The sequence below is a fragment of the Emys orbicularis genome, chromosome 2 (assembly GCF_028017835.1).
Source record: "Emys orbicularis isolate rEmyOrb1 chromosome 2, rEmyOrb1.hap1, whole genome shotgun sequence".
NCBI lineage: Eukaryota > Metazoa > Chordata > Testudines > Emydidae > Emys > Emys orbicularis.
The window spans coordinates 169,639,718-169,654,128 of NC_088684.1; the positions used below are offsets into that span (position 1 = coordinate 169,639,718).

Consider the following 14,411-nt stretch of genomic DNA (forward strand, 5'->3'; position numbering starts at 1 on the left):
AAAAACCAATATGTAAGACTATTGGGAGGGATCTTTTGAGGTGACAGAGTGAATGAGATCACTTACGATGTAGAAAAGCTCTATGGCAGGGGAGCTTTGCACATGGTACATGTCAATAGATTAAAAACTTATCATGAAAGAGAGAGATGGTGGTGATTATGATTTGTTGTGCTGATGAGGGAACATTTACCAGCTCTTAATTAATTTAGTCAGAAAGAGTAAGGAACAGACTCCCCTAGAGAGTATTGAGGTTTGGGAGTGGTTGGACCCCACCCAAAAGCAGGAGATGTCGGTCCCCCCTTGAAACGCCACAGACAAGCATTTTCCAATCTGCCAGGTTTAACTAATAAAATGGTGCATTCCATAGGAACTACAGGGCTGTCCCCTGTCCCTAGCAGAGTATACTGGGCTAAAGGAGAAATGCAAAGACTGTTTCAAGATGAGGTGGACAGCATGCAAGTTATGGGGATGATTACTAAATCGAAAAGTCCCTGGCCATCTCCCATTGTAACAGTACCCAAAAGCATTAAAACCATGACGTTTTATGTAGATTTTAGAAGGGTAAACACCATCCTTACCTCAAACTTCAGATAGAGGACCCACTGGGTGGGGTGTGTGCGCAAAATTCATAAGTACTCTAGATTTAACTTGCAGTTATTGGCAAATTCCCTCAGATGCTGATGCCAAGGAAAAGTCAAGTTTCATGTGGAATCTGAACTGAGTTTAAAGCAACACCATTTGGATTGATTAATGTGGTGGCTACTTTTCAGAGGCTCGTCAAAGAAGTGCTGCAGGGTTTGCAAGCCTGTGCTTGGGCCTACACAAATTACTTAGCTATTTTTTGCAACTCCTGGCAAGACCACCTGAACCATGTTGGAATTGTGTTGCAGAGGCTTAGAGAAGCCAACCTCACTGTCAAGGAATCCAAATGTAAGACAGGGTCCAGAGAGGTACCTTATTTAGGATGGAGGGGGAGGGGGGGGGAAGTGGGTTTGTTTGACCTAATCCTTTAAAAGTAGAAGCTATTCGGAACTGTCAAACAAACCAGGAAGCGGGTCCAATACTTTATAAGCCTGGCCAGCTACTACCTAAAGTTTGTAAAGGAAGTTAGTGACATTGTGATTCCTATAACTGACCTTACAAAAAAGGGGGAACCAGACAGTGTGAGCTGGACTGAAGCCTGTAAAAAAAAAAAAGACTTCAAGGACATAAGAGGCTTTGTCTAAATAGCCAGTTTTAGTAAGCCCTGATTTCAGCAAACCTTTTGTGCTCTGTACTGATGCTTCTAACATTGGGTTAGCTACAGTACTTATGCAGCAGGGCACAAGAAGCACCTCAGTGCCTTCTTAAGTAAAAAGCTGACTTCCATTGAACAGCACTATGTTGTCATTGAGAGGAAATGTTATGCTATGATTTGGGTTATCAGATAACTTAAGTCATAATGATATAATAAAAAATTTAAGGTTCTACTGGACCGCTCCCCACTAACATGGTTGCACAGGACCATGGGGACCAATTCCAGACTACTATGTTGGAGTGTGGCTCTGGAAATAATCCATATCAAGGGAAAAGAAAATGAAGTGGCTGACGCCTTCTCAAGAATAGGGGGACCCTGAGGTGTACTTAGGAGTGCTGGTAACATCTCTTCCTACACCATTTTTGCGTTGGTGTAATGCTGGCAGGCCAGGTGCCAGCTCATGCCACAGCCCCATGTCTCAATTGGACACTGACAGATACATAGCTGGAATCTGTCTTGATCACTTGTGGGTTAATACTGATAAAATAGGTATTAGAATTATAAGAAAGTTTAGTGTTTAGACTATTGAATGCTTATGAGCTGCTGCATGCATTCATCTTACTTGTAATATTTGTATTCCATAGTGTAGTGTAATATTTGAGTGGGTGTATGAATCGCCACTACACAGAAGAGGCACATTAATTAGTGTGAAGAGCTGCTCTACTACAGAAATTGCTACCCCCCACCCTGAAAGAGAAGACCGGTTGATTACCAGACAGGATATAGGTAGATCTTACAATGGGAAACTCCACATATCTGGATTGAGGAATCATCAACTAAAGGACTAAAGACTCTTATTGTTGTGCTCGCCTCTCTGTGACCCAATCACCGGAGTTTGCAGCTCATAGCACTTGGCAGGAGATGGATAAAAACTAAAACAATCAAGGATCTCTATGTTGCTTGGACTTGGAGGAGGGCAGGCGACTCAAGGTATTTCTAGATATAAGCAAGAGTTTCCCAGCTGCTTAGCCTGGGTTAGCTCTAAAGGACAAACAGGGCTTGCTGATTATAGAAGACCCTATTACTTTCTGAAACCTAAGGCTGTAACTCATTCATGTGTCTATAGTTGCTTGCTTTAACCTTGTAAATATCTCTCATTTCTTTTTCCTGTTTAATAAACCTTCATATAGTTTACTATAGGATTGGCTACAAGCATTGTCTTTGGTATGAGATCTAAAGCACAACTGACCTGGGGTGACTAGTCCGTCGGAATCATGAGTAATCTGAACATTGTTGTGATTGTTGGTGCCACTGGAAGTAACCACAAATAACATTGCCTTGTCCTGCTTGAGTTTCCTCGGGACTCTTGGCAGGAAGGGAATCGAGGGGAAAAATGCATATAACAATAGTGCTGATAATTGGACAAGAAATGTATTCTCCACAGAGTGCTGGCCCCAACTGCCCTTGGAGCAATACTTCTGGCACTTCTTGTTTCTGTTTGATGCGAAGTGGTCCTACGATGGATGGCCTCGCTGCTGGAATATAACCTGGTTTACGAAGTCATCCAACTCCCATTTGTGGTCTCTGGAAAAACATCTTCTGAGACTGTTTTGTGTTCCAGGTCAGTGAACATCAGACAGGGGGACATGATGGCAAATACACCCATTCCTGATGTTGACAGCCTCTATGCATAAGCAGGAGTATCTTATCCCTTCATGCCTGTTGATATAATAAACGGTTGTCCTGTTGTCTGACATGACTAATGTATACAATCTGGATCAACTGCAGGAAGGGCTTCCACACTGAGCACTGCACATAGCTCCAATACATTGATATGGAGACTACGCTCTTACAGTGTTCAAGCAGCGTGGATAAAAATCGATGTAAAAAAAAATCTAAAAAAAATTTCAGATTTTTAAATTAAATACAGGTTTATTTTTTAGAAGAATAAGCCTATTTAAAACTAAATTTAAAATTGACAACCTATGTTAAAGCCTAAACTAATTATAATCTATTCAAATCATGTAAACACACAAAAATAATATTAAATACATATTACATTAAGTAAGTTTGCTGCCAAGTTATAAAGAAAGTCCACTGAACTGGTAGAATTCGCTGAGCACCTAGAACCAGAGTTTGCTGAAGTGTTGAATCAACTTTTGGCAGCAGTAGCCTCTTTTGCAGAGAGAACAGTTTCTTCCACTAGTTCAGTTCGATGACTAGTCCATTCAACGTTAAGAAACCAGTTGGGAGGTGAAAAAGCAGGAAAGCTTGTTTTCCCCTTCCAATCCATGAATAAATAAAAATAAGAGTGAGAGGATGAGATCTACTGGTTCAAACATCTTGGAAGCACATGGTGACCAGAAACAATTAATTCAATTCACTAAGTATAGTTAGTATTTCCTTTATTTAATAAAGTTAGTTTTAAATGCAAAACATGTTTTGATAAACTTTTGGATAATCTAGCACATTTAATGTAGCTTTGCTCAATTTCAAAAAAATTAAAATGCTATTTTTGAGCACTGTTAATTGAATTTGAATTTCCATTCAAATAGAGCTTGATACCAATTGCAAGTAAAAAAATAATCTAGTAAATAAATGTATCATTCACCATTTGCTAACATAAAAAGCTAAAAGTAAGAATCTGATTCTTACTTTTAGATTGCTTAAATAAATGTGTATAGATCTAGTGTATCCTGATGAGCAAATAGAAGCACCAAATTTAGAGTAAAGGCTATATTTATTTGCAAATCAGTGTTTTAATGGTTACTAACCAATGAGAATCAGTCTTTCCTGATGAAAATAATTGAAGTACAAATGCAAAACACGATAAAAAGGTTTTCTACTTGCTGATTAAAATCTGATTTAAATCTCTTTGATTTAAACAAATCCACACTGAATCCAAGTGATAGGGGCTTTTATGCCCTTCTAGATGGGCTTCCTAAACCAACAGTGAAGAGTCTGTAACTGTTTCTCTTCTGGTAGAGTCAGGATGACCAGGATTCCAACACAAACTGTCTTCACATTTTTCAACCTGGTGAGGGAGTCCAGCACCCACTGAGACCAAACCTGCAGACATCAGAGGTGGAGTCTTGCAAACAGTGTCATGTATGCGCATGATGATGTGCCCAAGAAGAGCAATGCAAGACTTCATAGATAGGGGACCCCACTTGCATGTCCAATTTGTAGCCCTGGGACCTAATGGAGTTAAGGACAGAAGGGTGGGTGCAGGCTGGGCATAACTCTGTCTGTGAGCCTGGGAAGGCTGCCTCACATATACAGCACCACTTGGATTTAACCTGCAGTTTTCTTGGCTGCTCTGCTATGCCTGTAAGGGGCAGAGGAGCTGGCAGGAGATACTGCAGCAGAAACTCAGAGATGGTTAAAACCCTCTAGGGATTAACTGAGCCAAGGAGGAGGAATGCTGAGGAGAGAGAACACTGCTCCCCACTGCCCAAAAAATGGGACAAAAAAGTTAAAATAGAAGGAGGAAGACTGGAACCAAGAGGACACCACTGCCTGCTGCTGCGCAGGCAGAGAATCTGGCAGCAAGCAGAAGGGACGTGGCCAGACTAGATGGTGGCCAAAAGGCTGATCCGCCTCCGTGAGTTGCTGAGAGAGGAGAGCAGCCCAGACGTCCAGAACTGTGGGAGATGCTGGAATGTGGTGGGGGAGTGGGGGCAGGAGACACAGAAGGTGAGACAGGGAAATAAATTAAAGAAAATAAATAAGATATAAAGAAAGGATTAACAAGCAGACTAGCTAACAGACACCACAGAGCTCTCTCTTAGGCCACAGGCAGTTGAAAAGGAACTGGAGCTGCAGCAGATCCACCCTCCCCTATATACCCTCTAATCAGGGCATGAGGATATACAGGGCTCAGGCGTGGACCATATGGATGCTGGTACCAAAATCTCTAATCAGAGGGGTTTAGGCATGTTCACAGACCTGAAGCGGAGCACTCATAGGGACAACAACTTGAAGAAGAATACTGGTATGCCTCGATGACACAGGTGGGCTGCCACTACTGCCAGAACCTTTGTAAACACTCTCAGCACTGTGTTCAGAAGGGTAGTGTATTGGTAATGTCCAAAGCCAATGGTAAACCTTAGGAAACTCCTGTGTGCTGAGTATATGTCTATGTGAAAGTAAGCTTCTTTCTGGTCGAGACCTGTATATCAATCTCCCATCCTTGGATCTGGGATTATCAAGGATAAGGGTGATCATCCTGTATTTCAGTGTCGCTTGCAGGTGTTCGATTGCCTGATATCCAAGATAGGCCTCCAACTCCCTTCCTTTTGGGGATCAGGAAGTACCTCGAGGTGCCTTTCCCTCTGACCTTAGGAGGCATAGGTTCTATGGCTAGCAGCTGAAGAAATTATTCCACCTCTTGTATCAGTATCCTGTCATGAGAGTGGTCTCAAATGGGACAGGGATGGCGGGTTGTAAATAGGGATGGAGAGATGGTATACCCTGTTGTGATAACCAGAACAGTGCTCTACTTATGGTATGGCTGGGATTTAGAGACCTTCCTCTTCAGAGCAGTGGTACAGACACTAAGGGAATGAAATGTGGCCATAGAGTCTCAAAGTGTGGTCATACATCCTTCTTTTTGCTAAATAAATGGTTTCCTTCAAATGGTAAATCCTCGACTGTCATCTGCACCTCTTTTGGAAAGCCAAACGAGTGGCGCTATGAGGAGCACCTCATCATGATTGCAGTCATCATCAAGTGAGAGGCTGTATCTGCTGCATCTAAAGCCACTTGGAGAGTGGATCTAGCCTCCAATTTCCCTCCTTCAGCTATGTAGTGACAATTTATTATATTTAATAAATTCATACTTTGCCATAAGCACCTGGTAATTTGCAATGTGAGACTAGAAACTAGCAGATGTATAATTCCTTCTACCTAATAGGCAAGGCTAAGATTATGTCACAGAGGTTGCGGAAGTTACGGAATCCTTGTTCACCTTCCTTGGTGGGTCTTCAGAGGCTCCAGTGCCTCTTGCTGACTATCTGCCTCTGGCTCCAGGCCTTCTGCGGCTCGGCTCTCTGGCTGGGTCACACAATCAAAACGAACCCCTTCCAGGATAGCAGAGCCCAACAAGCCTGTCAGTCTGCCCTCATCAGTGTTTTCAGCCCTTTGGTCATGTTTCCAAATGAGCCTTGTCTCCTTCTCAGGGCTTAAGTTAGGCTTGTCCCCCCTCTTCCTTGGGGTTTACACCACTTCACCGGTGGACAGTGGGGGAACCGAGGCCCTCTCACTATTCCATGTTCCAACCCAGGGACGTTATAAATAGCAGTTACGTATCACTGCTGCTTCCCTGAGCCTCTTCCCACCTGGCCCCATTATCTTCACCCGTTACCTCAGTGAAGTTCGCAGGTCGTCTCTCTCCCAGCTTAGCAAATGCAGCCAGACCCAAAGACTGGTTATCCCTCAAACTCCTTTGGCTACAGAGGAGCATCATTTTTTTCCTTGGTCCCAGCCAGGAACAGAACTACTAAGTTCCCTGTAACTTCCTCTATCTGAGCTTGCTGGGCTCTTATTGAATGCTTCCATGCAGCCTCTCTAGGCAGGCCTGAAGAGCCCACCTTTGCTGTTCCTTTCCTGGAGCAGGGTGTAGTATCATAGAATCATAGAATATCAGGGTTGGAAGGGACCTCAGGAGGTCATCTAGTCCAACCCACTGCTCATAGCAGGACCAATCCCCAACTAAATCATCCCAGCCAGGGCTTCGTCAAGCCTGACCTTAAAAACCTCTAAGGAAGGAAATTCCACCACCTTCCTAGGTAACCCATTCCAGTGCTTCACCACCCTCCTAGTGAAAAAGTTTTTTCCTAATATCCAGCCTAAACCTCCCCCACTGCAACTTGAGACCATTACTCCTTGTTCTGTCATCTGGTACCACTGAGAAGATCCATCCTCTTTGGAACCCCCTTTCAGGTAGTTGAAAGCAGCTATCAAATCTCCCCTCACTCTTCTCTTCTGCAGACTAAACAAGCCCAGTTCCCTCACCCTCTCCTCATAAGTCATGTGCTCCAGCCCCCTAATCATTTTTGTTGCCTTCCGCTGGATTCTTTCCAATTTTTCCACATCCTTCTTGTAGTGTGGGGTCCAAAACTGGACACAGTACTCCAGATGAGGCCTCACCAATGCCGAATAGAGTGGAATGATCACGTCCCTCGATCTGCTGGCAATACCCCTACTTATACAGCCCAAAATGCCGTTAGCCTTCTTGGCAACAAGGGCACACTGTCGACTCATATCCAGCTTCTCGTCCACTGTAACCCCTAGATCCTTTTCTGCAGAACTGCTGCTTAGCCACTCGGTCCCTAGTCTGTAGCAGTGCATGGGATTCTTCCGTCCTAAGCACAGGACTCTGCACTTGTCCTTGTTGAACCTCATCAGATTTCTTTTGGCCCAATCCTCTAATTTGTCTATGTCCCTCTGTATCCTATCCCTACCCTCCAGCGTATCTACCACTCCTCCCAGTTTAGTGTCATCTGCAAACTTGCTGAGAGTGCAGTACACGCCATCCTCCAGATCATTAATGAAGATATTGAACAAAACCAGCCCCAGGATGGACCCTTGGGGCACTCCGCTTGATACCGGCTGCCAACTAGACATGGAGCCATTGATCACTACCCATTGAGCCTGACGATCTAGCCAGCTTTCTATCCACCTTATAGTCCATTCATCCAGCCCTTACTTCTTTAACTTGCCGGCCGTGGAAGACCGTATCAAAAGCTTTGCTAAAGTCAAGGAACCATGGGGGTAGGCAACTTGGAGTTATAGTTACGGTTCCTCTTGATAGCGCTCCCCGCCCTAGGGTTAGGGTTCCTATGGGTAGGGTTCCCCATCTCAGAGTTAGGGTTCCTATGGAAAAGCCACTTGGAGATAAGATTAAGGTTCCTAGCGGTAGGCCTCTTGGAGTTAGGATTGCGTTTCTATGGTCAGGGCTTCCCGCCCTAGGGTTAGGATTCCTCTGGGTGGGGTTCCTGACCCTAGGGTGAGGTTCCAGAAGGGGTCCACAAAGGGTCTAGTTAGTATACCACATTACACTCTCCTCTGTAGCAATGCTGTGCCTATGAGTAACATGTATTCAACTAATTCCCCACCTTTTCAGTGTTAACTAGATGCTTTCCAGTGAATGATGAAATATCATTTGGGAGTTTTCTTTTTCATTATTTCATGGGTCATGGGATATTCGTATAATTGAAATGGAGGAAAAAAGAACAGGACCATCTTAGTCTGATAAATGGTTTGGCGTCCGTTTGTTTAGTAGCAAAAGTGTTAATAAAAGTCAGTGCCTATATTATATCCCTTATTATAACATCTGTTCTATAGATAGTTGTTGATTTTGTCCTCTTCCTACATTTTAACACTGTTATATTTCTATCCAAATGTGACAATTTGGGAGAATCTGTACAATTTAGGAATTGTTTGAGATTATGAACTCTGTATATGTCTATGTCAGACTGTAAATTCTATTTTGAGTGTGCATCCTCTCTGCCTTCTCTATTGGCTGATTGTCTTCATTTTTGACTGAACTTCCAGAGGCTCATGGCAAAAGAACAACAAATGAGGGTCATTCAAAGACTTAAAGTGTTCTCCTTATTGAAATGGAATAGCTCTAAACAGACTGGCTCCCAATCAGGAGAACTGGTTTATCAGGAGAGAGGTTGCCTTGGCAGCGAAGTCACCTGATGGGACTCTGGTCACTTGCTAAGGATGACCAGGGAGTAACTTGACTAAGGGACTGGAATGTTATAAAAAGAGCAGAAGCTACTCTTTTTGTTCTCTGTTCTTCTTTTCTCCAGCTCAAGTGGAAGAAGCAATAGGTGCTTGATGAGACCAGGGATCCTGCCTACCTTCCTAACATGGATGGACTTCCAAGGGAAGTGTGCGCTAGGGAGGGGCATTTCATTTAGGAAATTTGTTTTGTTCTAAGTGATTTGTACTCTTTTGTGAGTAAGTAAAAAAACAATAGTGTTAGAATCTGTGCAAAGCGTCTGTATCTTATATGCTTTACAGCTACCATGTGGTCCCTGGAAGAGGTAACCCAGAAAGTTCACACCTTTCGGAAGAGTTCTGGGGGAGGGAGTGTTCAAGCAATAGGGGGTGCCAGGAACCCAGGTAGGAATGCCAGACAGTGGGTATGTGCCCTGAGATTATGCTTGCGGATCCAAGTGAAGGGCAATGGCTGGGCTCCATTCAGGCTCTGCAGGCTTAAAAACACCCAGAGACCCAGCAGCTGGGTCGCATCGTAACAGTCTAGTTGAGTGGCCATCTATCTTAGGGTTTTCTTTGGTTACTCCTATTTAAAGGTTAATGACTGATGACGTGAAATGAAGTCTGCTCCAGTGTCCATATTTCTGTAGCAATGCAATACATTTTAAAATGAAAACGTTCTTAAAATAAACAATTTGAAAAATTATTACAGTAAGAAATTATGTTAATTAAGAAATTAAGAAATCAGAACCGCAAAAATATGTGCAAGTCACAATCACTTCTATTTGGGAGATGCTGCTGCTCTTAGGTTTGCAGGATCCAAACCTTATCCGAATCAGTCACAGGTAGGTTGGGCTGTTTATTATTAATTATTATTATTATTTATTAATTCTTCTTCTTCATATAAGTAGTGCCTGAAGGTCCCAACAAAGATTAGGGCTTTATTATGCTGAGCAATGTACATACACATAGCGAGAGACATTCCCTGCTCCAAAGACCTTACAGCCTAAATAGACAAGACAGACAAAAGATGGGAGAGGAAATGGATAGTGATTTGACCCAGGTCACAAGTAGAACCTGGAATACAACTTGAGTCCCCTGACTCCCAGTGCAGTGCTCTGTCCACGGATTACACTGCCTCTCTGCTGCACTGTTCTCTCCAGGTTATCTTGGTTATGACTAGAGCTGAACGAATAGTTCACAACAAATTTATTCAAAAGCTTAACCTTTTTTCCTGTTCCTGAATTGTCTACAAACAGATTGGGGGGAGGGGGGGAAGAGGGAAATTCCCGTGTCCCCAGATCTCAGACGGATGAGAATTCAAAGACAACAGGGAAGAAATACAAAAGTAAAAAATAGAGGGAGCAATGTAACACAAATAAGAGGACAAGAGGAAAATCAATCACAGAGCAGGTGTTGCCTAAGAGCTCATCCAGGATCACCTAACCTACAGTAAAGAAATAAAATAAATATTGAAACTGAAACACCTAGTTATGGCATTTGATGTTTTAGACACATACTTCTGGCCTAAGTAACTTGGCAAAAACACTGCAAATGACACATTTTTAGCTATTATAAAACAAAAGAAAAAGAAAAAAAAGTTAGCAGCTACATCCTTGATAATCCATAGTTGTGTAGAGATTTTCAAATCCATTTAATTACTCACCATATGTGATTTTCCCTTTTTCTTCTGCATCTATAGCTTTAAAAAGGTCTGTTACATTAAGCTCTGACACACCCAAAGCAGTCTTCAGAATGCAAGCTAAGTCGTTTTCTATTATGGTTCCATTTTGTGATTCATACATCTATGAAATAAGGCAGGAAGACAAATTATTGCAAAGCCAAGTACTAATTTTCAGAAGAGCAACACATTTAAAATAATTTTATATGGGTAAGATTTGTTTCTGAAAAGTCAAGTTAGTCTCAAATTGATAATGATCAAGCGAGAGCTTGTGGGTGGCCTATCCGAAATAAATAAAGGGTAGACACAGCCAAGTCATTTATGAACCACTGTGCACTTAGTCAAAAGATTGTGATTAATTTTTCCCTGCTGGATGCTGAACTGATGAGCTTTCATATATAAAAAACAGCAGCTCTACCACTTGAAATAAAGGAAAATGGCTAAGAAGAAGAACTGCCAATAATAATCATAATAAAATAAATAATAGTAAATCTTTTCACACGTACAGTGCTTTCTATGTGAGGATCTCAGAATACTTTATAATCATTCATGAATAAAGCATTATAAAACTTTGTAAAGTAGTTGATTATCCCCATTTTACAAGAAGGGAGGCATAGACTTTGGAGCCCTGCTTGAAATGCATTAGGCCTAATTTTCAGACCTATTCTAAAGATATTAAAAATAACAAATGGGTTAGAGAAGTAGATTGGAAACTTCTTTTCAGTCTTCTATAATACAACAAAATGGGGATAACCAATGAAGCTAAAAGTTGGCAAACTTTATATGGATAAAAGGAAATACCTTGTCACACAAAAATTAGCACGTAGAACTCATTGCTGCAAGACTTCAAAGGCCAAGAGCTTAGTAGGATCAAAAAGGATTAGCCATTTTATGGATAACAAGAATATACATACCGTATATACATGTTCATTAGCTCGTTTCGTTTATAGGCCAACCCCCCAAAATGGATAGCAAAAACTGTATAACCCTTTCATAAGCCAACCCTATATTTCAGGGGTTGGAAGCCGCTGGTGGGTCGGGACGTTTTGTTTACTTGGAGCATCTGCAGGCATGGAGCCCCACAGCTCCCATTGGCTGGAAACAGCGAACCGCGGCCACAGGGAACTGAGGGGCTCCATGCCTGCAGATGCTCCAGGTAAACAAAACGACAATGTATTAGATATTCAATTCAATGATTCCATAGAGTTTAAAATCATCAAATTTTGGTGTAGACCCGTTTATAAGCTGACCCCCGCTCTTTGATGTGTCACTTTTTTATCAAAAATATTTGGCTTATGAACGAGTATATATGGCAGTTACAACAGCATTCTTGCACTTTCCCCCTAAGTAATTAGTACTAGCCACTGCTGGAGACAGATTACTGCAACAGAAAAACTAGTTTGATGCAATTCCTGAGTGCTCAGAGGCCAATACTGAAGGTACGGGTCCCAAGCACGGTCAAGGGATATCATCCTGGCAGGATTTCCAGCACCCCACTCTTTCCCTAGTAATTGAAGGAGAGAGGGCCTTGGATTCACACTAGCATGCTGCCCTTGGACTTCAATACTGAATCTCTTCCCATCTTTTGGGATTGCTGTGTCTAGCAGGTTTCAGTCTCTGGCTGGTAGGCGTCTGATAAATTTTTCAAGTCCTAAAGGAAAATATTAAAACCTTTCACTTCAAGAGATCATTCAACTAAATTATATCAGTAACACAACTGATCACACACTAATAAGTGTTAGCACATGGCTGAGGACAATTGTGCAAAGACACATACTCAGGGGTCAGTTGAAACATTTTGACAATCCCAACAAGCTGTGCAAAGATTTAAATCCTCATTTAAATTACCTGGGTTGGGAAAAATAATTAGAGTGGTGGCAGGGGGGCATGAGATTGAACATAACTAGCTTTGGCGGAAATCGGAATGAAGACAGGAACAGGTGGGTGAGAGAGGGAGGATCAGAAGGAGAAAGAGGGGAAATTATTGCCTGTATTTCTGCTTCTTTGAAGACTTCATCTAGTAGGTCTCTCACTCCTGGAGTTGTATTTTCTAGAATACATCCAGCAGATCTTCCATAGCTCAAGTCTTTTGGCCTTCTAGGGCAGCAGTAACAGGGGAGTGTGAGAGCCAGGCTCCTTACAGGCTGTTGCATGTCACCCTTAGGCTATATTATGGAATTACTGGTCGCAGTTACATAGTGAAGGCGGAGTTTTGCCCTGAACACAAGGCTTCAACCACTTTGTTATTTATAAAAAAAACCAACAACAGTGTATCCTCCGCAAATCTTACTCTTTGAATACAGAATGAGAATAGAGAATTTTGTGAAAGGTTACAGTAAATCGGTTTATAAATTAAAATTAACTTTAATATGGGTCCTTTAAGAAATTTAGTACCAGGTGTGAAAGCTTTTCTTTCTCCCAAATAATTTTGACAATAGAATAATGCAGAAACTGCAAAATTCCTAGAAATCTTGTGTATCAGCTACATCTGAAGCGTATTTATCTATCTATCTAGGCTGAACCAACCCCTCAGCCGGAAAGTATTAGCCTTCACATTTGAAATAGGAGTTGAGAACCACATCTGTCTGAGCCAGCATAGAGCTATGAGGCTCTTCCAACCCCTTCTGCCAGAACCTATGTTACCAGAGGGATTCATGGGAAGATGTACAGGAGTGTTCCTCCACAATTAATGGAGAAGGAATTCCTTACTAGAATATTGACGTCCACCTGACCTGGGCCTGGAGGTATCCTCGAGGGTCCTTCAACCTTTACAGTTGGGTTGGGTTATGCATCCTGATTGGCAGCGACGGGGGTCCAAAACACCGACCCACATTGGGAGGGGGCTTTGGCCAACCATGCCAATGCCTACCTTAAGGTGGTGAGATCATTCGCATGCATATTAACCTTTTCCTGTAAGTGGGGAAGAGAATTATTAACTAACAGGCTAACATATTGGGGTCCTATTGCTTCTTCTCACATGTGGCTGAGCCATGCAGCACCCATTCGCAGATGAAACTGATGCAAGGATTAATTTGCCTTTTCCTTTAGGTTAGATAAAATTGCTACCCCAGCCTCCTCTGGGGGCTGGTTGTGTTCCAACAGGGCTACTGTTTCTTTAAAGGACTTTTGCCCTGTCCTATACTCTGGGGGTAAAGTACTCCACAATGCTTGGTCAACAGCGAGCTGTAAGATTTTAATGCAATCATCTTCAGGCAGCGTAAACACTTAACCTGTCTCCTCCACACAGCGATGGAAGAATTTTCACTGGGCCAACCTGTTTGGCCACCAAATCTAATGTTTAATGTCTGTGACCACTGCAGTGGGGCATGGGGTGTCAGGAGAATTGCTATCTCCAGAGTGCTCCTCAAAATATAATTCCTGGAGGTGCAAGTATTGGTGGAATAATCCCAACTAAGCACAAACTCTTCATTGACAGCATCCCCATAGCAGTGAAGGACGACTCCAATTCAGTGATAGGGTGAGGCTGACGTGGGTACAAAGGGTACAGTTTGGGTAAACACAATAGATGGGGGAAAAGCCTGTGTGGTCTGGGTGTAGGTATTGGCCATGACTGAGTTGCCAGTATCCTTTGCAGGACAGGTGGCTGCAGGTGACCACCCTCCTTGGTGAGTCCTGAAGAGGCTGCATTCTCCTGAGCTGGATGGCCCTAACTCAAGAGATGAGGATAATGCTCCTAGCTTTGTCCTGCCCTGTGGCACTAGGGTGGGAACATTTTTTTTTATTGGTTTTAGTCAAGAAATC

General features: G+C 42.6%; 1 protein-coding gene across 1 annotated transcript in view; it reads right to left on the reverse strand.

The window, feature by feature from the left end:
- Positions 1-14,411, reverse strand: part of LPCAT1 (lysophosphatidylcholine acyltransferase 1) — a 162,412-nt gene that overhangs the window by 24,976 nt on the left and 123,025 nt on the right. Inside the window, exon 13 of the mRNA XM_065398971.1 lies at positions 10,635-10,773. Within this exon, the coding sequence (XP_065255043.1) occupies positions 10,635-10,773 (139 nt within the window). The remainder of the gene's footprint in view (positions 1-10,634; positions 10,774-14,411) is intronic.